General features: G+C 37.8%; 1 protein-coding gene across 3 annotated transcripts in view; it reads right to left on the reverse strand.

The window, feature by feature from the left end:
* MCTP1 (multiple C2 and transmembrane domain containing 1) overlaps nt 1-23,125 on the reverse strand; it is a gene marked incomplete at its 3' end in the record, with an annotated part of 532,993 nt that overhangs the window by 83,502 nt on the left and 426,366 nt on the right. For all 3 annotated transcript variants that reach the window (XM_079918904.1, XM_079918902.1, XM_079918903.1), the window contains one exon: nt 10,999-11,118. In XM_079918904.1, coding sequence (XP_079775030.1) covers nt 10,999-11,118 — 120 coding nt within the window. The remainder of the gene's footprint in view (nt 1-10,998; nt 11,119-23,125) is intronic.

Raw genomic sequence — 23,125 nt, forward strand, 5'->3', positions numbered from 1 at the left:
GATATGATCTGTAAAATGGCATACATTTTGGGTATTTCTATAAATTTCAGTTTTCAAGAAGCTTTAATCCGTAGAGGATCGTTCAAATTTCTTTGTCAGCTTTTTTTGTTGATAAAAATGTAGTTTTCATTTTGTGGGACTTCCATATGTATAGCAGGGGGATTACAGACACAGGAAATCTTTCTGTGGCAATTTTACTATCTTTGTCTACAAGTTCAAAACCAAGAAGGACTAATGGCCATGGAAAACCACTCTCTTCAATAGTTCTTACAAGTGAACTGTTTAAGAGAGGTGGTTACTGCTACTATGTTTAGACACCCATTTTACCCCCACTGGTTTGCCCTGTTTTATACATAATCAGGTGCCTAATTATCATTTACTGAGCACTCACTATATGCTTAACACAGTGTGCTGTCTCTTTAATCCTCACGAGACCTCAACAAGGGTAGGTATTATCCCCATTTTACTGGTGAGGAAACTGAGGCTTAGGGAAATGAATAAATTCATACAGCTAACAAGTAGAAGGTCTGAAATTTAATGCCAGGTCTTTGTAATTTCAAAGTTTGGACTCTTAACCTCTACCAACTGTAAAGTGGTAGTGGCAACACTCATTTTTAAGATGTTTCTGCTGTTGCCCATGGGAGTGTAACATAACTGGAAACTTTGTTTAGGTGAACTGTCTCTCATTTAAGCATGTTACCAGAATATTGTTATTGTTTAAAAAATAAGTGATATGGTATCATGACTATTTTCGCTTTCTTGAACGATGAAGTAAATTCAATAATACATGAAAGAAAATGCCCTTGAAGGCATATTTTAGTTTGGTTACCTGCACATACTACTCCAGTTCCATGTACAGAAAGGCTTTAAAATTACATGTTCTTAATAAATTTAACTCATGGAACACTAAAAAACATGAATAAAAAACTCTCGGGTTTATTGGACTCCCAACAATGGTTCTGATTTATAAACTTCTTCCACAAGCAGATAAAGACATATCACTTGGTTTCTATTTTTAGTTTGTTAATTGAAGTCTTGCCATTTCTTGTCCCCTTTCTGGACTAGGGACAGTAAGTCTCCACAAATATTGTATGAAACCTCCAGCTAACACCACCCCACCACCCGGGGCATGATGCAAACTAGTCCTGGGATCACGAGTCGGCCAGAAGGTGCTTCTGTTGGTCCTACATGCTATCTCCCTCACCATAATGTGTCAAGGAGTTTTGGCTATCTACCAAGAGGAGGGTGTAAAATCATTTAGAAAGAACCACCAGATCATCACTAGAAATAGGTGGGAAAACACATCCACCCTGAGAAATGAGACCCAAACCATGGATATCCCTTTTTCTCCTCTCCTAAGTCCCACTCTTCAATGACAGAAATGACAAAATTGTGGAGGCAGACCTTTTGGAAAGGGAACAGAAATAATAAAACTATTATGTGTTGACAAATGGGTAGATGCTTGGGTTGGACCCTTTGGAAAACCATTGAGATGGTGAATTCTTTGGATCCATGGGAGACTTCGAGGAGAGTTTAGGAAGCTGGTTTTCAAATGAGTTCCTGGGGATCCAGGAGTCAATTGGGGTTCAAATAAGAGAAATTCAGCCATTTATGGGGGCAAGATCTTCAGGTTTCCTTCAAGGCTGCCAAGACAATTCATTTGGTGGAAAAAGAGCTGGGTTTCAGGGCAGAAATCCTCTACAGGAATGAAGAATATCTCTTTACCTTGTTACATTCTCATATGTATCTTTGGGGAATCTGAGCAAGGTGGGAGAGATTCAGGAAGATGGTGAGGGCTGCAGTATGAGAGTAACTATAAGCGTCCTCTGCAGCAACTACCACTAACTTTAAATTCTAAGTATCTCTCCTGAGTCCTAATAGATCTAAAGCAAAAGAAGTCTGCCTTCTAGACAGGCGGCTCTTTAGTATATTGACTTTTAAAAATAGAACTGTTTTCCTTTACATCTTTCTCTATGTGAATTGACATGTCACGTACAGGTAACACTCATCTTCCCATCTGAAGTTGAGCTGCAGTTTGAGGATAGAGCAAAAAGATAGACAACACACTGCAGTATTAAAGGCAAACATGGAGTTACTGAGTGAAGGGACAGACGGAAGGGTGGAATAGAGCTGTGGCCACAGATAGGTAGACCCTCTTTCTTTATATATGCAGCACACGCACACATATCTGGGAGGATCTAAATGTTTTTTGGCCACATGCTCTGCATTTCATATATAGACCTCCATCACTGCACCTATTATACCCACGTATTCCACTTAGTTGTTTGTTTCCCTCACTAGACCACAAACTGTCATGGGCAAGGACCAGGTCTTTTTTTCTCTCCTTCTTTTCTCTCTCTCCCTTTCTTTTATTTGTATTGAAGTATAATAGATTTACTGGGACCAGGTCTTAATCATCTTTGGACAACAGCTAGCACAGTGCCTGCAAACGTTCAATACATTTTTGTTGAATGAAAATTAGACAATTTTTGATGTGGAAAAAGGATCAGATTAACATACTTAGTATTCATTCATTAAACATTTTTTGAGCAACTACTGTGCTGCTATATCTGAGACATCTTGTTCTGTGCTGGGATTAGATACACAGATGGAAGATACAGTTAGAACAGTCTGGGGCAGGTGAAGAAGACCCCCAGTGAGCTTTTTATTATAATACAGCTAGGGGGATATGGGAACTGAGAGGGGAGGGTTCACTTAAGCTCTTGGAGTATATGATGGTAGAGATGGGTTGGTAGGCGTAGGGGTGGGTGAGAATGGGCAGGAAGTCAGAGATGGCTCGCCAGGAGAAATGATGAAGATAACTGGTGGTTACCCAGGCATATAGATATAAAATATTAAAACCTTAATGGGTGGCAAGTCAGTATTGACTACCAAAAATATTCAAAATGCATACACTCTGACCCAGAAATTCCCCTTCAAGGACTTGATCAAAAGACATCACCGACAACCTGCTCAGAGATCTGTTTAGGATGTTTCTTTGCAACATTCTTTGAGATGGCATAAACACTGGAAACAAACATTTCTAAAATGAGTGTTTAATTGAGAAAAAATAAAGTATTCATATGGTGGAAATTATTCAGTCATTAAAAAGCATGTTGTTTCCCAGTAATTTGAGGGCAACTCAAAGTAGGTATGCTAACAGTACCTTTAATGTGATCCAATTTTCGTAAAAAATAAAATATATATGACAAGCAAGAACTACACCGTACATTTGCAAACATATTTTTTTTTTTAAGAAAAGAGTAAAAGCTATAGAGAGAGTGTATTGACTATTTGGGAAACTACAAATACACTCGGCTCCAGATACTGCTGCTGCCGCCATAGCTGTCCCAGCCACCCTGGGTCCTCCTCTGTCAAGACTATGTCAAAACCCCATCCGTCAAAGCTCCCCTTCCTCCATGGCAGAAGACCACTACTTGACCTCCTCCTCCACTGCGGGGCCTTGACCTGCACACACCTAGGCTCCCATCTGCTCATCAACACCCACAGGGTCTCCTCCAAGTTCACGGTGCAGCTCATCCCAGAGCAAGGTGCCCCAGGAGAGCCAGGCCCTCGCAAGGGAGTGTGCCCACCTCTTTGTGGGCAGGCCTTCTGAGCTCAACCCCTTCGATGTTTGGCACCTGCAGCAAGGACTTCAAGCGCTCCAGCCACCTGTCCTGGCACAGTGCCACACATCGTGCCAGATGGCCCGCTGCACATCGGTTCTGGTGCCCATGCGGCTTCCAGGCACAGCACGAGCACCTCCACTAAGTTCAAGACCAGGCCTGCACTGCCCTTCCCTGGGTCACCACGTCTGTCCCACACAGCACCACCTACACAAACTCACTGCCAGTGCAGAGGTTACTGCCTTATCCTAGACCTCAGTTTCCCCAAATATACAAAGAGAGAAGCATCATTGCTTCCTTCTTTGCTTTCTGTTGTGTTATGTGGACCAAGTCTTTGCCCACCCTGGGCCTATGGAATGGGTGCATTGGAGGAGAGGCAGAGAACACAGGCCTGGGAACCAGCTGGACGTGGGTTCCAGTCCCACTGTGCTGTGTGAGCCTTTGCAAGTGGCATAAGCTCTCTGAGCTTTGTTTTCCTGCTCTCCCAAGTGGTGAATGGTTGCTTTCTGGGTGAAAGAGATGACAAAAGAGAATGGGGCACTGTCTGGTTCATTTCTGTACCTCCCCCCTTCTGCCCACCATCTCCACCTTTTGCTCATTAAACATTCCATTCTCAAAACCAAAAAACACACAAACGAACAATCCTGCTGGAATACAGGGGAGATAAAGCTGAAGCTATATGGTTTGGGTGGGGCATACACATGAGGAATCTTCTATGCCATGCTCGAAGATATTACAGAAAGACAAAAGTAGCAGGGGAAAAAAATCAGCATTTTGTTTCAGAACTATCACCTTCCTACTAGTGTTGAGGTAAGAATACAAGCTGTGATTTGGGGGAAAGTTGCCAGAAAAATACAAGACATCCAGTTAAATTGGAGTTTAGATAAATAATGAATATTATTTTTATATAAATATCTCCTGTTGTTTATCTGAAATCCTAATTTAACTGGGCATCTGTATTTTTCCTTGCTAAATCTGGCAACCCTAAACTGGGAACAAATTCAGAGGGCTTCAGGGGTTGGAGCTCGAGGAAAATTTGCAACGCAGAAGGCCTTGGTCACCTGAGAGAGAGGGAATGTAGCATGGTGGTGGGAGTGGGGCACTTGAGGAGAGTGGAAAAATGTGGAAGTCCTGTTGGGGTATGTCCAGAGCCTGATGAGGTGATGGTCATCAGGGTACAGGGCACCAGTCTGTAGACTGAGTAATAATCTGGCACATCTAAGTGGTTGAACAGATTTGAGAGGGTCACAAGGGATGAAATTTTCTACTGACATCTGATTGGCTGTTGGTTTCTACCTCTTTATGCTTGTGATCGTGTTGGAAAAATAAAGGTCTGGTTTTTTTCATGGTCTTCCTCACATTTTTGCAAGCTGGTGACCTTCTTAAAAATTTGAGAAAATTTGTTGAAATAAGCAGGAAAAAGAAAAGAGTGATCATCAATTTTTAGATGTGTTTACAGGCTGTATGACTCAGTGCTGCTTCTGTTAAGAGCAAGTACATGGTCTTTTTTGGTACTGAGATGCAAACTCAGGAGGCTCTGATCTACGCTACTTTCTGTGAACGATAAAGCCCTTATTGAAGTGTCAGGAGTCTGACCACGCACCAAAAGTGCTTTTCGCATGGAGTCCGCTCCTCTCAGCTCAGCTTTGGCCAGTCTTTCCAGATCCTGTTAGGAATAATTTCACTTACTCAATAGTCTACTTATTCAAATATTCCACCAGGACGACTTCTTTGGAACTGACAGTACTGGCTGAGAAAATAATAAATGAGTTTGATTTACAGGAAATCAGGTCAAACAAACAGATGTTTCTTTGGTGGATGATCCTAAATTGTCCAATCAACAGCATTTTTTTTTTTTTTTTTTTTTTTTTTGCGGTACGCGGGCCTCTCACTGTTGTGGCCTCTCCCGTTGCGGAGCACAGGCTCTGGACGCGCAGGCTCAGCGGCCATGGCTCACGGGCCCGGCCGCTCCGTGGCACGTGGGATCTGCCCGGACCGGGGCACGAACCCGTGTCCCCTGCATCGGCAGGCGGACTCTCAACCTCTGTGCCACCAGGGAAGCCCTCCAATCAACAGCATTTATGGTGGCCAAGGAAATTCTCTCCTTACAAGCTTTATTTCTAGACATCAATGTTCTGGGCCTAAGTGGAATAGTCCCAACAATAACAAATATAGTCAGTGCTATTCTAAAGGGGAAAAGAAGCATGGAGGGCTTTGCCATGTGAGGGAACTAACAAAACATTTCAGTATTTCCTAAAGTATTTTAGCAGACAGATTTGGGCTCAATTGGTATCACAGTGAGAGCATGAGTCAGAGAATGATTTCATTGATCTAGCCTACTCTTCAGTCTTTTAATGCCTCCATTGATTAGGCAACTAAGATTGTTAAGTGGGAGGCATATCATGACAGTAAAAGTGAATGCTCTTTTAAAATGTAATTAAAAAGCACTGCTTGAAGAATTTTTGAATGTCAAAGATATTCAAAGATTTTCTTCACTAATGTGAAGGATTTTTAGCTTTGATTTACTCTTCCATGCTCACCTGGGTGGATGGAAGGTAGTCCTCCTGGTCATGGATGTTTTTTGAAATGAACGAGGTCACCTGGGATCAAGCAGGTGATCAGTACCCATTCTTGAGAGGTCACCAGGTACCTCACAGGAAGGAATCTGGGGATACCTGGGATTCCAGGTAAAGCTCCAAACAGTTAGAAAATGGATCCCTTGGTAAAGGCATGCCCAAACGTGTACCACAGAAATACCCTGAGGCTTCAGAATAGGGCAGAGCTGGGTTTGCACCCCACTCACTCTATGGAGTTTGTTATTCATCATTCTCTTTGATTCTGAATTTCCTCTTTTGTAAAATGAGGATAAAACCTTTAGAATCATTTACTTGATATAATTATTATGAAGTAAAGCAGAAACTAACACAGCACTGTAAAGCAATTATACTCCAGTAAAGATGTTAAAAATAATAATTTAAAAAAATTATTATGAAGAATTAAAGGAGACTATGTCTCTAAAAGGCTTAGCAGGATACCTGATACATTCAAGTTGCTCCATTTTCCTGAATGAGAGGTGAGGAGGACATGGGGGTGGAGTGGGGAAAATGAGGGTTTTCCAACAATCTGTTTGCTTAAAGATAGAGTTAGTACTACTGACCATTCTGAAGCTTAAAGGAGAAATGTGCTCAAAAGGTACCCAGGGAGACCTGGGATGGACCAAAATATAGCCTCAAGAGGAAATGTAGTTGAGTGGTGTGATAAGGAGTGCAAACTTCAGAAAGACTGACAGATTCTAACACCCACTCTGCCACTTTCTAACTAACTGTGTGCCTTTGGAACCACTTAACCTCTCTACCCTGTTTCCCTGTATGTGAAGTAGTAATGATGATACCTGTCTCAGTGAGTATAATAGAGCTCTGGTTTCTTTGGCCAACCTGTTTCTTTCATCCTCTGAGATTTGATTTCCCCTCTCTCAAGGAAGGGCTCTTGTAGCCATGCTTCTTCCACGTATGTTCCCTTCCTTGTCACAGAGAAGAGAACAGGCGGTCACCTGATTTAGGAGGCCCTAACACATGGGCTGGGCTGACACAATCATCTTCTCTCTCCTGGGGGAAAACTAAATGACATGATAAAAGAAAGTGCGTAACACAGTGCCCAGGGTGTAATGAGGATCCGAAAATTTTTAACTCCAAAGTAAAGATCACTTCCTGGCATCTACTCTTACAAAATCTCAGTTTATAGTAACTGTAATGTGGATAGTTGGTACGAGCCCAATGGGCAGTGCAGGGGTGATTTTCCCCTGGTTCTGGAGTGACGGCTTAAACCAAGAGAAGTATGACATTCATGCCACAGACATTTCTGAATGAAGTTTGTATTAAACAGTTTTCTCTGGAAAAGTCTAACAATTCTTATGCTATAAATTTTAATGTCATGGTCCAAGTAGAGATAGATTTAGATCTAGAATTGCTTATTTTTAACAAGTCTGACTGAGAAACAGCAGAGGTGAAATACCATCGCTAACCACACCTCTTTCTCATGTGCATCTCTAAGTCTACAGCATTAGATGCAGGAACGGCTGTTCCCTTATCCTGTCCTCAACGGGTTCAGCTCATTATATGCAGCAAAACTTACTTGGCAAGGATTACATCTCATTTTTTCCATTAAACTAGAACAGGCACCATGGTGGGGAAAAGGTTGGGGGTTTCAGTTCCTGTGATCTTTAAGTCTCCAAAAAGGAAATGGTCTCCTTAATAAACAATAAACAGACAAAGAAATCCTTTCCTATTTTAGTATTAATCTCAACTATCCACCAATGTTTCGAAGACAGAATTTTTACCCAACTATGTACTTTTTATCTTTTACAGTATTTATTTCCTTTTCCCTTATAACTTCTTATGCCATGGAAATATTATTTTCTTTTTTCTTTTGCTACACAAAGCTGAAGTTTATTTTGATTTGTTTTTCTTTTATAATTTTCATCCTAATTGAATTTTCTCAGCTGAATAATGTACAGATGATTTTTTGTGTGCGACAGAATATCCACCGCCCTCCCACGCCCCCTGTTTTTCCTGAAACAGAAAGTTTCCTGATTTGGAATCAGCCAATGGTGTGATTAATGCACTTCAGAGATTCCCTAAAGTTTTCACACATGCTGAAAAATTCTGCATTGTTTTGGGGACACCAATAAGGACTTAGGGCAAAGTACCATTCTTCCAGGGCTATCTACTACGCGGTAGATAAGTAGTCAGGCACTGCATAGCAACCCCTCCAAACACTTCTCTTAATTTACATATATGTGCTTGTGAATATATGTGTGTGTGTGTGTGTGTGCAATCTATAACCAGCAAAGTATAACCCAGGTTTCTTTTCAAAAGGAGCAACCATTTCAAATGCACAGCTGGGTATGGCAGAAAACACGTAATTAGACAAATTGGATTTAAGAGTTACGTAAGGTCTCAGCTGAGCCAGTGAATGAGAAGCTGAATGAAGCGTTGTGATTGCTGCTCTGGTGCCTGGAAAGAACAGAATATGTGGATATGTGTGTTTTGGGCAAATAAAAGGCAATCACTGGGAGTTATGGGGTGTAGTTGGCATTCCATGAAAGTTAGACTGTAGCATGTTTCACAGTGTCCTGTGTTGGAGAATAAAATATTGTCCATGGCTAAAAGGGGGATTCAGTCAGAGATATGCCCACAAGGAAGGATTTGTAAGTACTATATCAGAGTTATATTTTTTGGGGAAAAGGGCAGTAGAAAAATTTACATAATATGTTAACTTTTCAATAGGCTTATAAAAATTTTCAGAGAATTTTAAGTACAAGGGGATACATTATATATTATTATGTTTCCTCTAAAAGTGGACCTTTCCAGCCAAGGCAGGTATATTCTGAAGAAAATAACAAGCAAAGTCTATAGTTTCAGAATTTTTTACTAAGAATACTCAAACCAATGACTAAATATTGAAGATAAGCCCCCTCATAGGATTAAGAACCTGAAACTAAATTACCACTTTTTGGCAAACATTCTTATTTTACAGATTTGTCTCAAGGCAACTGAATGAAAAGTAGAGTTTTGTGGGATGAATTGGGAGATTGGAATTGACATATATACACTAATATGTATAAAATAGATAACTAATAAGAACCTGCTGTATAAAAAATAAATAAATTAAATTAATTTTTTTTTTAAAAAGTAGATTTTCTTCTCTCTCGACAACCTCCTGGAAATAAATGGGACAAAAAGGACTTGGCTCAGAGAGTCCTATCTTCTTAAAGAAAACATCCTGGATTAATTGAAAAAAGTGCCTATTAGTCCCCACGACACCAAGGCTTATGGCATTTGGGGCTTGTCTGTCAGTGTGCAAGTTAAATATATATCCATAAATCCTTGCCAATAATAATAACAATGCCTTGTCTGTTGATGCTACCTAACCATTAAAATCTCTAATAGCAATCGCATGTTTGGTTTGATAAACTTTATAAAAAAATGTCTGAACACCTCTAATTTGCAAAACACGTGCTAGAGACGGTGGCAAGTACAGAGATGAACAGTTCCCTACCTCAAATGTATAATCTCATGAGAGAGACAGAAATATATCAAATAACATAGGGAAATAAACGTGGTGCGTTGTTGGCAACCTTGCCATGGTACTTGGTGGTTGTGCATCTGGATTTTTCTTTTATTTTGATGATAAAGAAAATTATTTTGAAGAAGTCTATTTTGCTTGTGTAACCATTTAAAGGATATTTTGCTTAAGTTATTTAAAAAGAAAATTCTTTTATGTCATATGTATATGTGCAATCATTATGATGCTATTATAACCAAGTATTATATACTACTACTAAACTTATGGTCAAATAACTCTGTTTCCTGCGTCATTATGGGCACAATAGTTGGCCAAAGTCCTGATTATCAATCAAATGGAGGCCTAATGGCAAAAAAAAAATCAGTGTAATCTGATGTGGACAAATACCTGCCAAAGAGATCCTTATGTGTGACAAACCCTTAAATTATCCTCAACAGCTGTCTACAGAATTATAAAATTGCAAATTTTCTATGTGCGTAAGACATTCCCCTCCCATTTATTTACATATGGGAAAGTATTTCAAGCTGTATGTTTGCTAGGGGCGTAGTGACTGAGATAGCCTAAGGGGAATGAAGACTGGTGGGAGAGTAACAAACGTGATTCTAATGTGGCTAGCTTCTGCTTCTCAGTCTAAAACTCTTTGAGAGAGAAAAGGTTGTTTCACACATTCGAAAAACTTTCAAAAATGCCGAGAGGGCAAGTGAGTGCAATATAACTTTCCTTAGGTTAATTGAAAGCTCTTGATCCATGAGCCAGTATCCTGATACACCCCTGACACAGAGAAGGGTATTTGTTATTGTTCAGTGAATGAACACTGAATTAAGGTACTTGATGCACTTTTCTAGGCCAACAACCATCAAGTCTTCCTTCCCTCCAATGACAGACCACAGAGAACTGTCTTAAATAAAATACATTCGTTTGGTCTGACCACAGATAATTTTGTGATATTATGTCTTAACTCAGGATTCATTAAGACATAAAAACAAGTAAGGAGCATAAAAGAAATAATCATTTGGAATAACCGACTTATACCTAAAGATCATAACTCATTCTTTGGTGTGCTCTCAATTTTAGTTCCTACCAAAATGAGTAATGCTAGAAATAGGTGAATACTTTCTATTGTGTTAGGACCAAAGAGTTGTTAGTTTTGAACTGATAAAACTTTCCTCCAAACTTGAGTATTTACAGACAGAATTTCTGGTTTGCAAAACCGAATTCAATGTTGATCTTGATGGAGAGACTAGGAATAAGAACAAAAACACATGCAAATGAGAAAGTAGAGACTTACTGTATCGCGTTGCCTGTTATCTTTCCCTGATATTATCAAGAAGTAGTTCCATGTCAATAGTAACAACAAAACCATTGGTATCATGTAGAGCTCAAAGTTCCAGACAACAAAGAGAAAGAGCTGGAGGAGAGAGAAGGAAGAAGAAAAAGATGAGTCAACTCTGAATTTCATTAAATGGACTCTCTTATCCATACTGCACTTCAAAAAAGCACACAATTAAATGCTTCAGAACAGAAAGATTTGTCTTGAAAACAAAAACTTGAGAACTTGTTAGGCATTTTTCTAAAAGCACAACCGACCCCTGGAAAGTCACTAAGATTTTTACTTTGTTTAATTTCTATGAAGGAAAAACTGATATCACTACATTGTCAACGAGGCAATTTTAATTTTTCTCCTCCAGTGAAATTATTGTTAGGTTGGACAAAATAAAGTTTTAAAAAAGAAAGGCAGCAAAATGAGCTTCACCACATTGTCAGAAATAACTGGCCTATCTGCCTTAATGATAAAGGATGAATCACCATTTAATATCAGAAACTATTTTTAAATCTCACTTGGATAATACAATGTAACAAGCATAATAGGCAGATGAAAATACCAAGTCTACACCAGAGAGCTCCCAAGATTTCACATTATGAATAATAGAACTGCTACCAACAAGTGTAAAAATTCAGCCTTGCCATAGAAATCAAACAGCTATTAAAACAATGGAGTAACTTTGTCAAAGGAAAATTTTAAATGTCTACCTTTATTATCTTTTAAAACTACCTACTTCTCTAAGTATATAAATCATTTTTAAAATTGTATGAGGAATGTAAGTTTAAGAACTCACCTAGGCTGGCAGAAGGAACCATTTTAAGAGCATCTGCATCATAAAATAACCAGCAATGGTTATAAACTGTGACTCATCCCCATTCCCCACCAGCCTCTTATAACCCTGCCCAGATCATCTAAATTCTCTGGGTCTGTGGCCCCTGCTGCCAAATTAAGGTAATTTAAGTCAGATGGTAGTTAAGAGCCAGATTCCACCCTTGGTGCTAACTAGTCCTATAACCTCTGGCATGGTATATATCCTCCCTTTAGTTTCTTCTTCTGTAAAATGGGGATGATAAGAGTATCCACCTGAGAGGTGGCTGTGACAATTAAACAGTTGAAATGTGTTAAGGATTTAACACACTGCTTGGTACTCAGTAAGTGCTCAAAAAAAGTATTGTGCAAATGATATCAATACATTACAAAATTGAGAACGTTAACTATTTATTAACTAAGGTCCTCAGGTAGTACATATTCTAATACTGAAAACTAGAAAGTCACCTGCCTGCTAAGCTTTAGCTGAACCAAAGTATAATTGAGAATTTGAGCCAGCTGGTTGGGGTCATGCAAACATACTGCCTTTGACAGATCAGAAGGGTTAGGAGCAGTGCCCTAAGAACACTCACATCAGGCACAGCAGCATGGGCTGTTTGCAGCCTTCTTAACAAACCCCAGCCAAGCCCGCAGCCTATTCAAACTGCAGAGGAAATGAACCTGTATGGAGTGGTAGAGGGACCCCTGGCCCACGGGCCAGAAGACTGGTTCTGGGCCTTAGAAAATCACTCTCCCTCAGTGTTTTCATTTCTCAACATAGATCTGTAGATCTGGTCTCCTCTAACATCCTTTCTCTAATATTTAAAATGACTTCATGATGTTACTGTACCATCAGGGATTTTTTTAAATGTGATATTAAATTTTGAAGACTGTATATTTTACTGAATTCTTTGATATTCATAACCCACATGGACACCAAAAAGCATAAATAATGGTTTAGTAACCCAAGAAATGAATTTTGTACAGAATTACATGGTAACCATAGATTCAAGTTCCTGAATAAGAAAACTCTCAAATATGTTAATGCGTGGAACATGAGCCATATCTTCTCTTTCACCAGAAAAGTATAAAGATTTCTAGAAAAGGAAAATATTTCCGTTTAATTTTTGAAATATATACAATATATTTAAAGATGATACAAATCATAACTGATGGCTATGATTATTCTATTAAAGTATATTTAAAAATATATTTTTTTATTCAGGAAGTGATTTAAGGCAAATTTGATAGACATCAACATATATAAAAGAGAAAGTTATTTTTTGCTAGAATCCATATTAATTCTTTACATATTTATTTGTAAAATTTTGACAATCATTAAAATATAAGCTCTTTAAAGGAAGGGATTTTTTTTTTCTTTTTGCTCACTGTTCTAGCCCCAGAGCATAGAGTGGTGCTTGGGGCATAGTAGGTGCTCAATAAATATATATTTGCTGAATTAATGAATAAATGGATACTGGGTTCCCAAGTCATTTAACATAAGTCTACTTAATTATTTGCATTAGTAAAAGTCCTATAGAGCCACTATTTAAAACCAAGTGACATCTGGAAAATGTATTCAGAATTACAACCTGTGATAGCACTAATGAATTTCTCCCTGAGGCACATAAGGTAGAAGAAGTACCTTAGTACTTCTAGAAAAATTGTCTATCCATTCTGGCTATGCAGTCATGAACCATCTTTCCTCTTAGACCTTCCTATATAGTTGCCTTTTCCAAGAATATTCACTTGACTCAGTGTATTCTGGTCTCATGGATGGGACTCAGATTATTCCATTGCTAAATATCACCAATTGTAATGATTTTTAACCTATTGAACAAATATATTCCTCCTTGTAATGGCCACTCATTGGTGTTAAGAGTCCTGGTGTTACCCAGAGTGAATTTCTTGTTCCTTTATGTATTAGTGTTAGTTGTAGGCCAGGTATTGCACCAAATAAACTTTTCATATGATAATTCTGCAAGTAATCAATCCACCTATCATGTCTTTTTCTTCTCTAGGTTCAACAACACTAGTTGCTTAAAGTACCAGTTACAAGGTATGGTTTCTGGACACTTCTCCATTGTGGACATCCTCTTACCACATCCAAATCAATATATCAATAGCTTTCTTAAAATATAGCACTCAGAAGTGACAGAACACTTCTTATGAATACATATGGTCTTAATATGCCCTAACAACATGAACACCAGAACACAGGATGGGAAAAGATATAGAAGAGAGAGACAAAGAAAGAAACTGCATTAGCTTTATGAATTCTCATAGTGGAAAAATAGTCTCCTTCCCCATTATGTGCTCTTTAAGAATCTAATATTCGGATAACTAAGTAAAGAGCCCTTGTTCTTGAAAATATCTTTAAAAAACAAACAAACAAGAGAGCTTTGAATAAACTCTAAATACAAAAGCATTTATTTTTCTTCTCAAAATTTAATTGAAGATTTCAAAAGGTCAAAAAAGAAACAGCATGATATATTCTTGCCTACTTTGTTGTAAATTAATTGACCATATGTGCATGAGCCTATTTATGGGCTCTCTAATCTGTTCCATTAATCTAGGTGTCTGTTTTTATGCCAATACCATACTGTTTTGGTTACTATAGCTTTGTAGTTTAGTTTGAAATCAGGGAGCATGATGCCTCCAGCTTTGCTCTTCTTTCTCAAGATTGCTTTGGCTATTGGTGTCTTTTGTGGTTTCATACAAATTTTAGGATTGCTTATTGCTGTGAAAAATATTGTTGGAATTTTGATAGGGATTGCATTGAATCTGTACATGGCTGTGGGTAATATGGACATTTTAATAATAGTAATTCTTTCAATCTGTGAGCAAGGAATACGTTTCCATTTACTTTTGTCTTCAATTTCTTTCATCACTGTCGTGTAGTTTTTAGTGTATAGGTATTTCACTTTCTTGGTTAAATTTATTACTAAGTATTTTATTCTTTTTGATGCAACTGTAAGTGGGATTGTTTTCTTAATGTCTCTTTCTGATAGTACATTGTTAGTGTATAGAAATGCAATAGATTTTTGTATGTTGACTTTGTATCCTGCAACTTTACTGAATTCATTTATTAGTTCTAATAGTTTTTTGGTGGAGTTTTTAGGGTTTTCTATATACAAAAACCATGTCATCTACAAATAGTGACAGTTTTACTTTTTCCTTTCCAATTTGGATGACTTTTCTTTCTTTTTCTTGCTTAATTACTCTGACTAGGACATGCAACACTATGTAAAATAAAGTCGCAAAGTGGGCATCCTTGTCTTGTTCCTGACCTTAGAGGAAAAGCTTTCAGCTTTTTACTATTGAGTATGATGTTAGCTGTGTACTTATCATATATGGCCCTGGTTATACTGAGATATGTTGCATCTATACTCACTTTGTTGAGTTTAATCGTAAATGGATGTTGAATTTTGTCAAATGTTTTTTCTGCATTTACTGAGATGATCATATGATTTTTATCCTTCATTTTATTAATATTGTATATCCTGTTGATTGATTTGTGGATATTGAAGCATCCTTGCATCCCTGGAATAAATCCCACTTAATGATAGTATACGATCCTCTTAATGTATTGTTGAATTCAGTTTGCTAATATTTTGTTGAGAATTCTTTCATCTGTGTTCACCAGGGATACTGGCCTGTAATTTTTTCTTCTTGTGGGAAAGGAAAGTTTCTTCAATAAATGGTGCTGGGAAAACTGGACAGCCACATGCAAAAGAATAAAACTAGGCTGTCTTACACCATACACAAAAATTAACTCAAAATGGATTAAAGACTTGAATGTAAGATCTATAACCATAAAACTCCTAGAAGAAAACATAGGCAATAAGCTCCTTGACATTGATCTTGGCTATGATTTTTTGGATCTGACTACCAAAACAAAGGCAACAAAAGCCAAAATAAACAAGTAGGACTTCAACAAACTAAAAAGCTTATGCACAGCAAAGGAAATCATCGACAAAATGAAAAGCCAGTCTACTGAATGGGAGAAAATATTTGCAAATTATACATCCGATAAGGGGTTAATATCCAAAATATGTAAAAACTCATACAACTCAATAGCCAAAAACCAAGCAAACTGATTTAAAAATGGGCAGAGGATCTGAAGGCACATTTTTTCCAAAGAAGTTGGCCAACAGGCACATGAAAAGATGCTAATCATTTAATCATCAGGGTCATGCAAATCAAAACCACACTGAGATATCACCTCACACCTGTTAGAATGGCTATTATCAAAAAGTCAAGAAATAGCAAGTGTTGATGAGAATGTGGAAAAAAAGGATCCCTCTTGCACTCTTAGTGGGAATGCAGATTGGTACAGCCACTATGGAAGATGGTATGGAGGTTCCTCAAGAAATTAAAAACAGACCTACCATATGATCTAGCAATTCACTTCTCGGTATTTATCTGAAGAAAATGAAAATACTAATTCAAAAAGATATATGCACCCTCATGTTCATTGCAGCATTATTTACAACAGCCAAGATATGGGAACAACCTAAGTGTCCATCAATGGATGAATGGATAAAGAAGTTATGACATATATACAGTGGAATACTATTCAGCCATAAAAAGAATGGAATCTTGCCATTTGCGATAACCAAGATGGACATAGAGGGCATTATGCTAAGTGAATTATGCTAAGTGAAATAAGTCAGAGAAAGACACCATATGATCTCACATATACGTGGCATCTAAAAATGAAACAAACAAATGAAACAAACAAATAATTAAGAAAACAGATTAGTGGTTGCCAGAGGTGAGGGAGGTGGGTGAAATGGGCTAAGGGGGTCAAAAGGTACAAACTTCCAATTATAAAATAACAAGTCATAGGAATATTGTGTACAGCATGATGACTATAGCCAATAACACTGTACTGCGTATTTGAAAGTTGCTAAAGGAATAAATCTGAAAAGTCCTCATCATAAGAAAAAAAAATACTTGTAACTGTACGGTGAGGGGTGGTAATTAGATTTACTGCAGGTGATCACTTCACAATGTATACAAATATTGAGTCATTATGTTGAACACCTGATACTAATATAGTGTTATAGTCAATTATACCTCAATTTAAAAAAAGAAAAAGAGCATGAACACAGATTAACAATAAAAGTTATTTATTAAACACCTATGTGCTATGCAATACTGGGTGTTCAAAATTAGGATAAGACATGGTCTCTGGACTCATATTGCTAAGAATCACTACGAAAAAAGCAATTATTCTCTATAGTACTAGTGATGATTCTAATACTTGTCAATGGCGATGATCCACTAACAAAGAGCCCTCAGAGGAAGAAAGGGGTCTTTTAGCTTATTCTCTCCACACTGAAGCTTCTTTTCTCCCTGGAGCCCACTTGCATGAAGATAGGATCCTTTCCTTTATCCTACAAAATACCAAAACACTCCTGGATGGGTCTTCAGTGTTTCACCAGGGCAGCAGGAGAAAGAAGGAAGCTCAGAAAAACTCCAGGAAGGCTAAGACAATGCAGGATCTGTCCTTGGTCCTGACCACACTTTTCATAAGTTTGGGGTTTGAAAAAAGGAGACATAATGGGCTAAAATGGAACCAAAACAGCAATTAAAAAAATATATAAACCCAAAAATGCCTAGGATTTTTTGCGACCCATATATCCAGAAACCTTTTTGCCTGCATGGGACATGGAGAGAGGATCTGATGATTCTAGAATTTCTCCAGGTTAAACTAGGTAATAAGGACTCCTGCACATTTGTACAGTGTTTAATTTCCTTTGACTTCATCACTATGACATCCTTTCCTTATTTTTCCTCTCTCTCTCTCTCTGTCACATTCTCCTTGACTTTTCCCCCACTCCCCCCAACACTTTTAATAAGGAAACTTGGACCATCTATATTTTACTTTCATAAAATCCATGACCCCATTCCAAACAAAACATCTAGCCCTACATTATTTAGCCTTGCTCATTAGAAACTAAAATTATTCCAAGAATTTGGTGGTTTCCTTTTTGCAAATTACTAGATGGTTGTGATTTACTGCTAAAACTCTATATCAGAAAATCTTCATGGGACATTAGAAGTACACACAACCTTCTTCATTAGAAAAAGGATCTTGTGAGTTTTACACATTATCCTGGATGGTAGAAGCTCTTTGTCAATCTGCCTTGGACTGTTAGCCACAATCATGGGATCCCTAAAAAAGCTGCTTCAGTGTGATGCACTAGAGAGCTTGAGAGTTTGAATCAGGCCCATGTTTTTATCCAAGCTTACTAGTCACTATCTATGTGATGTATTACTAGATTACTCTTAATTTTATAATCTGAAAGTTAAAACTATACTACTTACAGATTTGAGATGGAATTAGCCTAGTGCTTGGCAACTGTAAGATGCTCAATAAACATTAGGTATTATTACAAGGAGGAATATATTGTCTCATACTATATATAATTTTTTTGGCCCTTCTTGTAGCTCATCACTTTCCCTATTCCACTCTAGAATCCATAGGGTGGATTCAAGCATTAGAGCTGTGTTTAAAAAGCTACGTCAACTACAATAGGAAGAGATGATAAAGCGAGTGCCATTTTCAGTATTTTTATATTTAGCTTATAGTGATTACATGCAGTAATGACCCCAATTTGTTAATATCTCCATGTATCCAGGCCTTTTGAAATACTCTCCCACGATGACACTGAGATTAGACATAGGACTTGTTTTGGCCGAGGGTAAGAGTTGTAAAAATGCTGAACACAGAGGCTTAAAAAGCACTTGCTCATTGGGTTTTTCCCTCTGCACTCTTCAAACCCTGAGCCCATGTCAACAAGCACAGGCTAGTCTGCTGAATGATAAGAAACATGTGATACAGTTGTCTCCATTGCCCCAGTTGGAAGCCAGACAGCATCCAGAAGCAAAGTTGCCTAACTGGCCAGAAGCTGACCAGAGATGCATAAGTGAGCCCAGCTGAGAACAAAAGAAATACCCAGCTGAGCCTGATCCAACTTTTTCACCTACAGAATCATTACTAAATAAATGGTAGTTGCTTTGCGCTACTAATGGAGTGGTTTGTTATACAGCAAATGCTAACTGATACATATTTTCTCTCCAAGGAGAAAGTATGGTAGAGTAAAATATGGTCTGGACCAGGAGCCTGAAGAAGCGTTTTTAGTTCCATTTCTGCTATATGATCATCATAAGACCTTGGGCAGGTCAGTTATTCTCTTTTATTTTAGTCTATTATCTATAAAATGGAAATGGTAATACCTGTCTATTTCACAAGTAGGCTGTGGGAAACAAATTATGTAATATACATGAAAATGCTTTATCAGAAAGTACTATACCAATGTAAGTAATGTCAATTTTATGTTTTTCATATTTAAAATTGTTTCTAAAAAATAACAGACTTTATAAAGTAATACTCCAAGATAAGTCAACATGATAATTGTTCTTCGAGCAGTTATAGAAGATGGATGGTGTTCCTTAGAGGGATTTCTGTGTGGTCTGGGAGGAAGGGGTTTGCTGGAAGGAAGCCATAAGTATTGGGTTGGCCAAAAGGTTCGTTTGTTTTTTTTCCGTAAGATGGCTCTAGTAGCACTTAGTTGTCTTTAACTTCATTCGAAACAATTTTGTTAGATTGTATGTGACAGCTGTCATACCGGCGTGCATTTAAAAAAAAGCTTATCAAAACTGGTGAATTTTTGTGTAGCCATTTTATTATTGAAGATGGAAGAAAAAAAGCAACACTTTTGGCATATTATGCTTTATTTTTTCAAGAAAGGTAAAAAGGCAACTGAAACGCAAAAAAAAAAGTTTTGTGTAGTGTATGGAGAAGGTGCTGTGACTGATCAAGCATGTCAAAAGTGGTCTGCAAAGTTTTGTGCTAGAGATTTCTCGCTGGACAGTGCTCCATGGTTGGGTAGACCAGTTGAAGTTGATAGCAATCAAATAGAGATATTAATTGAGAACAATCACCGTTATACCACACGGGGGATAGCCGACATACTCAAAATATCCAGAGCATCGAAAGTCATTTGCACCAGTTTGGTTATGTTCATCGCTTTGATGTTTGGGTTCCACATAAGTTAAGAGAAAAAAACCTTCCTGACCTTATTTCTGCATGCGATTCTCTAGTGAAATGCAATGAAAACGTTCTGTTTTTAAAACAAATTGTGACGGGTAATGAAAAGTGGATATCGTACAATAATGTGGAATGGAAGAGATTGTGGGGCAAGTGAAATGAACCACCACCAATCACACCAAGGGCAGGTCTTCATCCAAAGAAAGTGATGTTGTGTATATGGTGGGATTGGAAGGGAGTCCTCTATTATGAGCTCCTTACGGAAAACCAAACCATTAATTCCAACAAGTACTGCACCCAATTAGACCAACTGAAAGCAGCACTGGACGAAAAGCATCCAGAATCAGTCAACAGAAAACACTTAATCTTCCATCAGGATAACACAAGACCGCATGTTTCTTTGATGACCAGGCAAAAACTGTTACAGCTTGGCTGGGAAGTTCTGATTCACCGCTGTATTCACCAGACATTGCATCTTTGGATTTCCATTTATTTCAGTCTTTACAAAATTCTCTTAATGGAAAAATTTCAATTCCCTGGAAGACTATAAAAGGTACCTGGAACAGTTCTTTGCTCAAAAAGATAAAAAGTTTTGGGAAGATGGCATTACGAAGTTGCCTGAAAAATGGCAGAAGGCAGTGGAACGGTGAATACGTTGTTCAATAAATTTCTTGGTGAAAATGAAATATGTGTCTTTTATTTTTACTTCAAAGCTGAAGGCACTTTTTGGCCAACCCAATATTAAACTTATGAGGGGTTGCACTGAAATGTTTTACTAATAATCAGAGCAAGAAAAATCCAGATCTTTAGAGAAAGTCATTATTGCTAGTAAATGACATTAGCATACATTGTAGATTTTGTGAAGTCTGGAGTTGAAAAAAATTAGGTTTTTAAACGTCAATAATTTTTAACATTCTCATTCCCCTAGATATAAAAGTATCTTGTTCTGAACTACCAGCTTTAAGAATGTCAATTCCTGTCCATATATTTTTTTCACTTTTAAATCCAAATACCTTCTATCTAAATCAGTGTTACCTTGCATATGATTTTATCACTAACATCACAAAACACAATCCTTCAGTATCTATTTGTGCCAGGCTTTAAAAGCAACCTGCTTTTTTAAACATCTTTATTGGAGTATAATTGCTTTACAATGGTGTGTTAGTTTCTGCTGTATAACAAAGTGAATCAGCTATGCGTATACATATATCCCCATTTCCCTTCCCTCTTGCATCTCCCTCCCACCCTCCCTATCCCACCCCTCTAGGTAGTTACAAAGCACCGAGCTGATCTCCCTGTGCTATGCGGCTGTTTCCCACTAGCTATCTACTTTACGTTTGGTAGTGTATATATATCCATGCCACTCTCTCACTTCATCCCCGCTTACCCTTCCCCCTCCCTGTGTCCTCAAGTCCATTCTCTATGTCTGCGTCTTTATTCCTGTCCTGCTCCTAGGTTCTTCAGAGCCATTTTTTTTTTTTTTTTAGATTCCATATATATGTGTTAGCATACGGTATTTGTTTTTCTCTTTCTGACTCACTTCACTCTGTATGACAGACTCTAGGTCCATCCACCTCATTATAAATAACTCAATTTTGTTTCTCTTTATGTCTGAGTGATATTACATTGTATATATGTGTCACATCTTCTTTATCCATTCATCTGTCCACGGACAGTTAGGTTGCTTCCATGTCCTGGCTATTGTAAATAGAGCTGCAATGAACATTGTGGTACATGACTCTTTTTGAATTATGGTTTTCTCAGGGTGTATGCCCAGTAGTGGGATTGCTGGGTCATATGGTAGCTCTATTTTTAGTTTTTTGAGGAACCTCCATACTGTTCTCCATAGTGGCTGTATCAATTTACATTCCCATCAACAGTGCAAGAGGGTTGCCTTTTCTCCACACCCTTGCCAGCATTTATTGTTTCTAGATTTTTTGACGATGGCCATTCTGACTGGTGTGAGGTGATACCTCATTGTAGTTTTGATTTGTGTTTCTGTAATGATTAGTGATGTTGAGCATCCTTTCATGTGTGTGCTGCCAATCTGTATATCTTCTTTGGAGAAATGTCTAGTTAGGTCTTCTGCCCATTTTTGGATTGGGTTGTTTGTTTTTTTGATATTGAGCTTCATGAGTTGCCTGTATATTTTGGAGATTAATCTTTTGTCAGTTGGTTCATTTGCAAATATTTTCTCCCATTCTGAGGGTTGTTTTTTCGTCTTGTTTATGGTTTCCTTTGCTGTGCAAAAGCTTTTAAGTTTCATTAGGTCCCATTTGTTTATTTTTGTTTTTATTTCCCTTTCTCTAGGAGGTTGGTCAAAAGGATCTTGCTGTGATTTATGTCATAGAGTGTTCTGCCTATGTTTTCCTATAAGAGTTTTATAGTGTCTGGCCTTACATTTAGGTCTTTAATCCATTTTGAGTTTATTTTTGTGTATGGTGCTAGGGAGTGTTCTAATTTCATTCTTTTACATGTAGCTGTCCAGTTTTTCCAGCACCACTTATTGAAGAGGCTGTCTTTTCTCCATTGTATATTCTTGCCTCCTTTATCAAAGATAAGGTGACCATATGTGCGTGGGTTTATCTCTGAGCTTTCTACTCTGTTCCATTGATCTATATTTCTGTTTTCGTGCCAGCACCATACTGTCTTGATTACTGTAGCTTTGTAGTATAGTCTGAAGTCCATGAGCCTGATTCCCCCAGCTCCGTTTTTCTTTCTCAAGATTGCTTTGGCTATTCAGGGTTTTTCGTGTTTCCATACAAATTGTGAAATTTTTTTGTTCTCATTCTGTGAAAAATGCAATTGGTAGTTTCATAGGGATTGCATTGCATCTGTAGATTGCTTTGGGTAGTATAGTCATTTTCATAATGTTGATTCTTCCAATCCAGGAACATGGCATATCTCTCCATCTGTTTGTATCATCTTTAATTTCTTTCATCAGTGTCTTATAATTTTCTGCATACAGGTCTTTGTCTCCCTAGGTAGGTTTATTCCTAGGTATTTCATTCTTTTTGTTGCCATGGTAAATGGGAGTGTTTGCTTAATTTCTCTTTCAGATTTTTCATCATTAGTGTATAGGAATGCAAGTGATTTCTGTGTATTAATTTTGTATCCTGCTACTTTACCAAATTCATTGATTAGCTCTCGTAGTTTTCTGGTAGCATCTTTAGGATTTTCTATGTATAGTATCATGTCATCTGCAAACAGTGACTGCTTTAC

The sequence above is a fragment of the Stenella coeruleoalba genome, assembly GCF_951394435.1.
Source record: "Stenella coeruleoalba genome assembly, chromosome: 3".
Taxonomy (NCBI): Eukaryota; Metazoa; Chordata; class Mammalia; order Artiodactyla; family Delphinidae; genus Stenella; species Stenella coeruleoalba.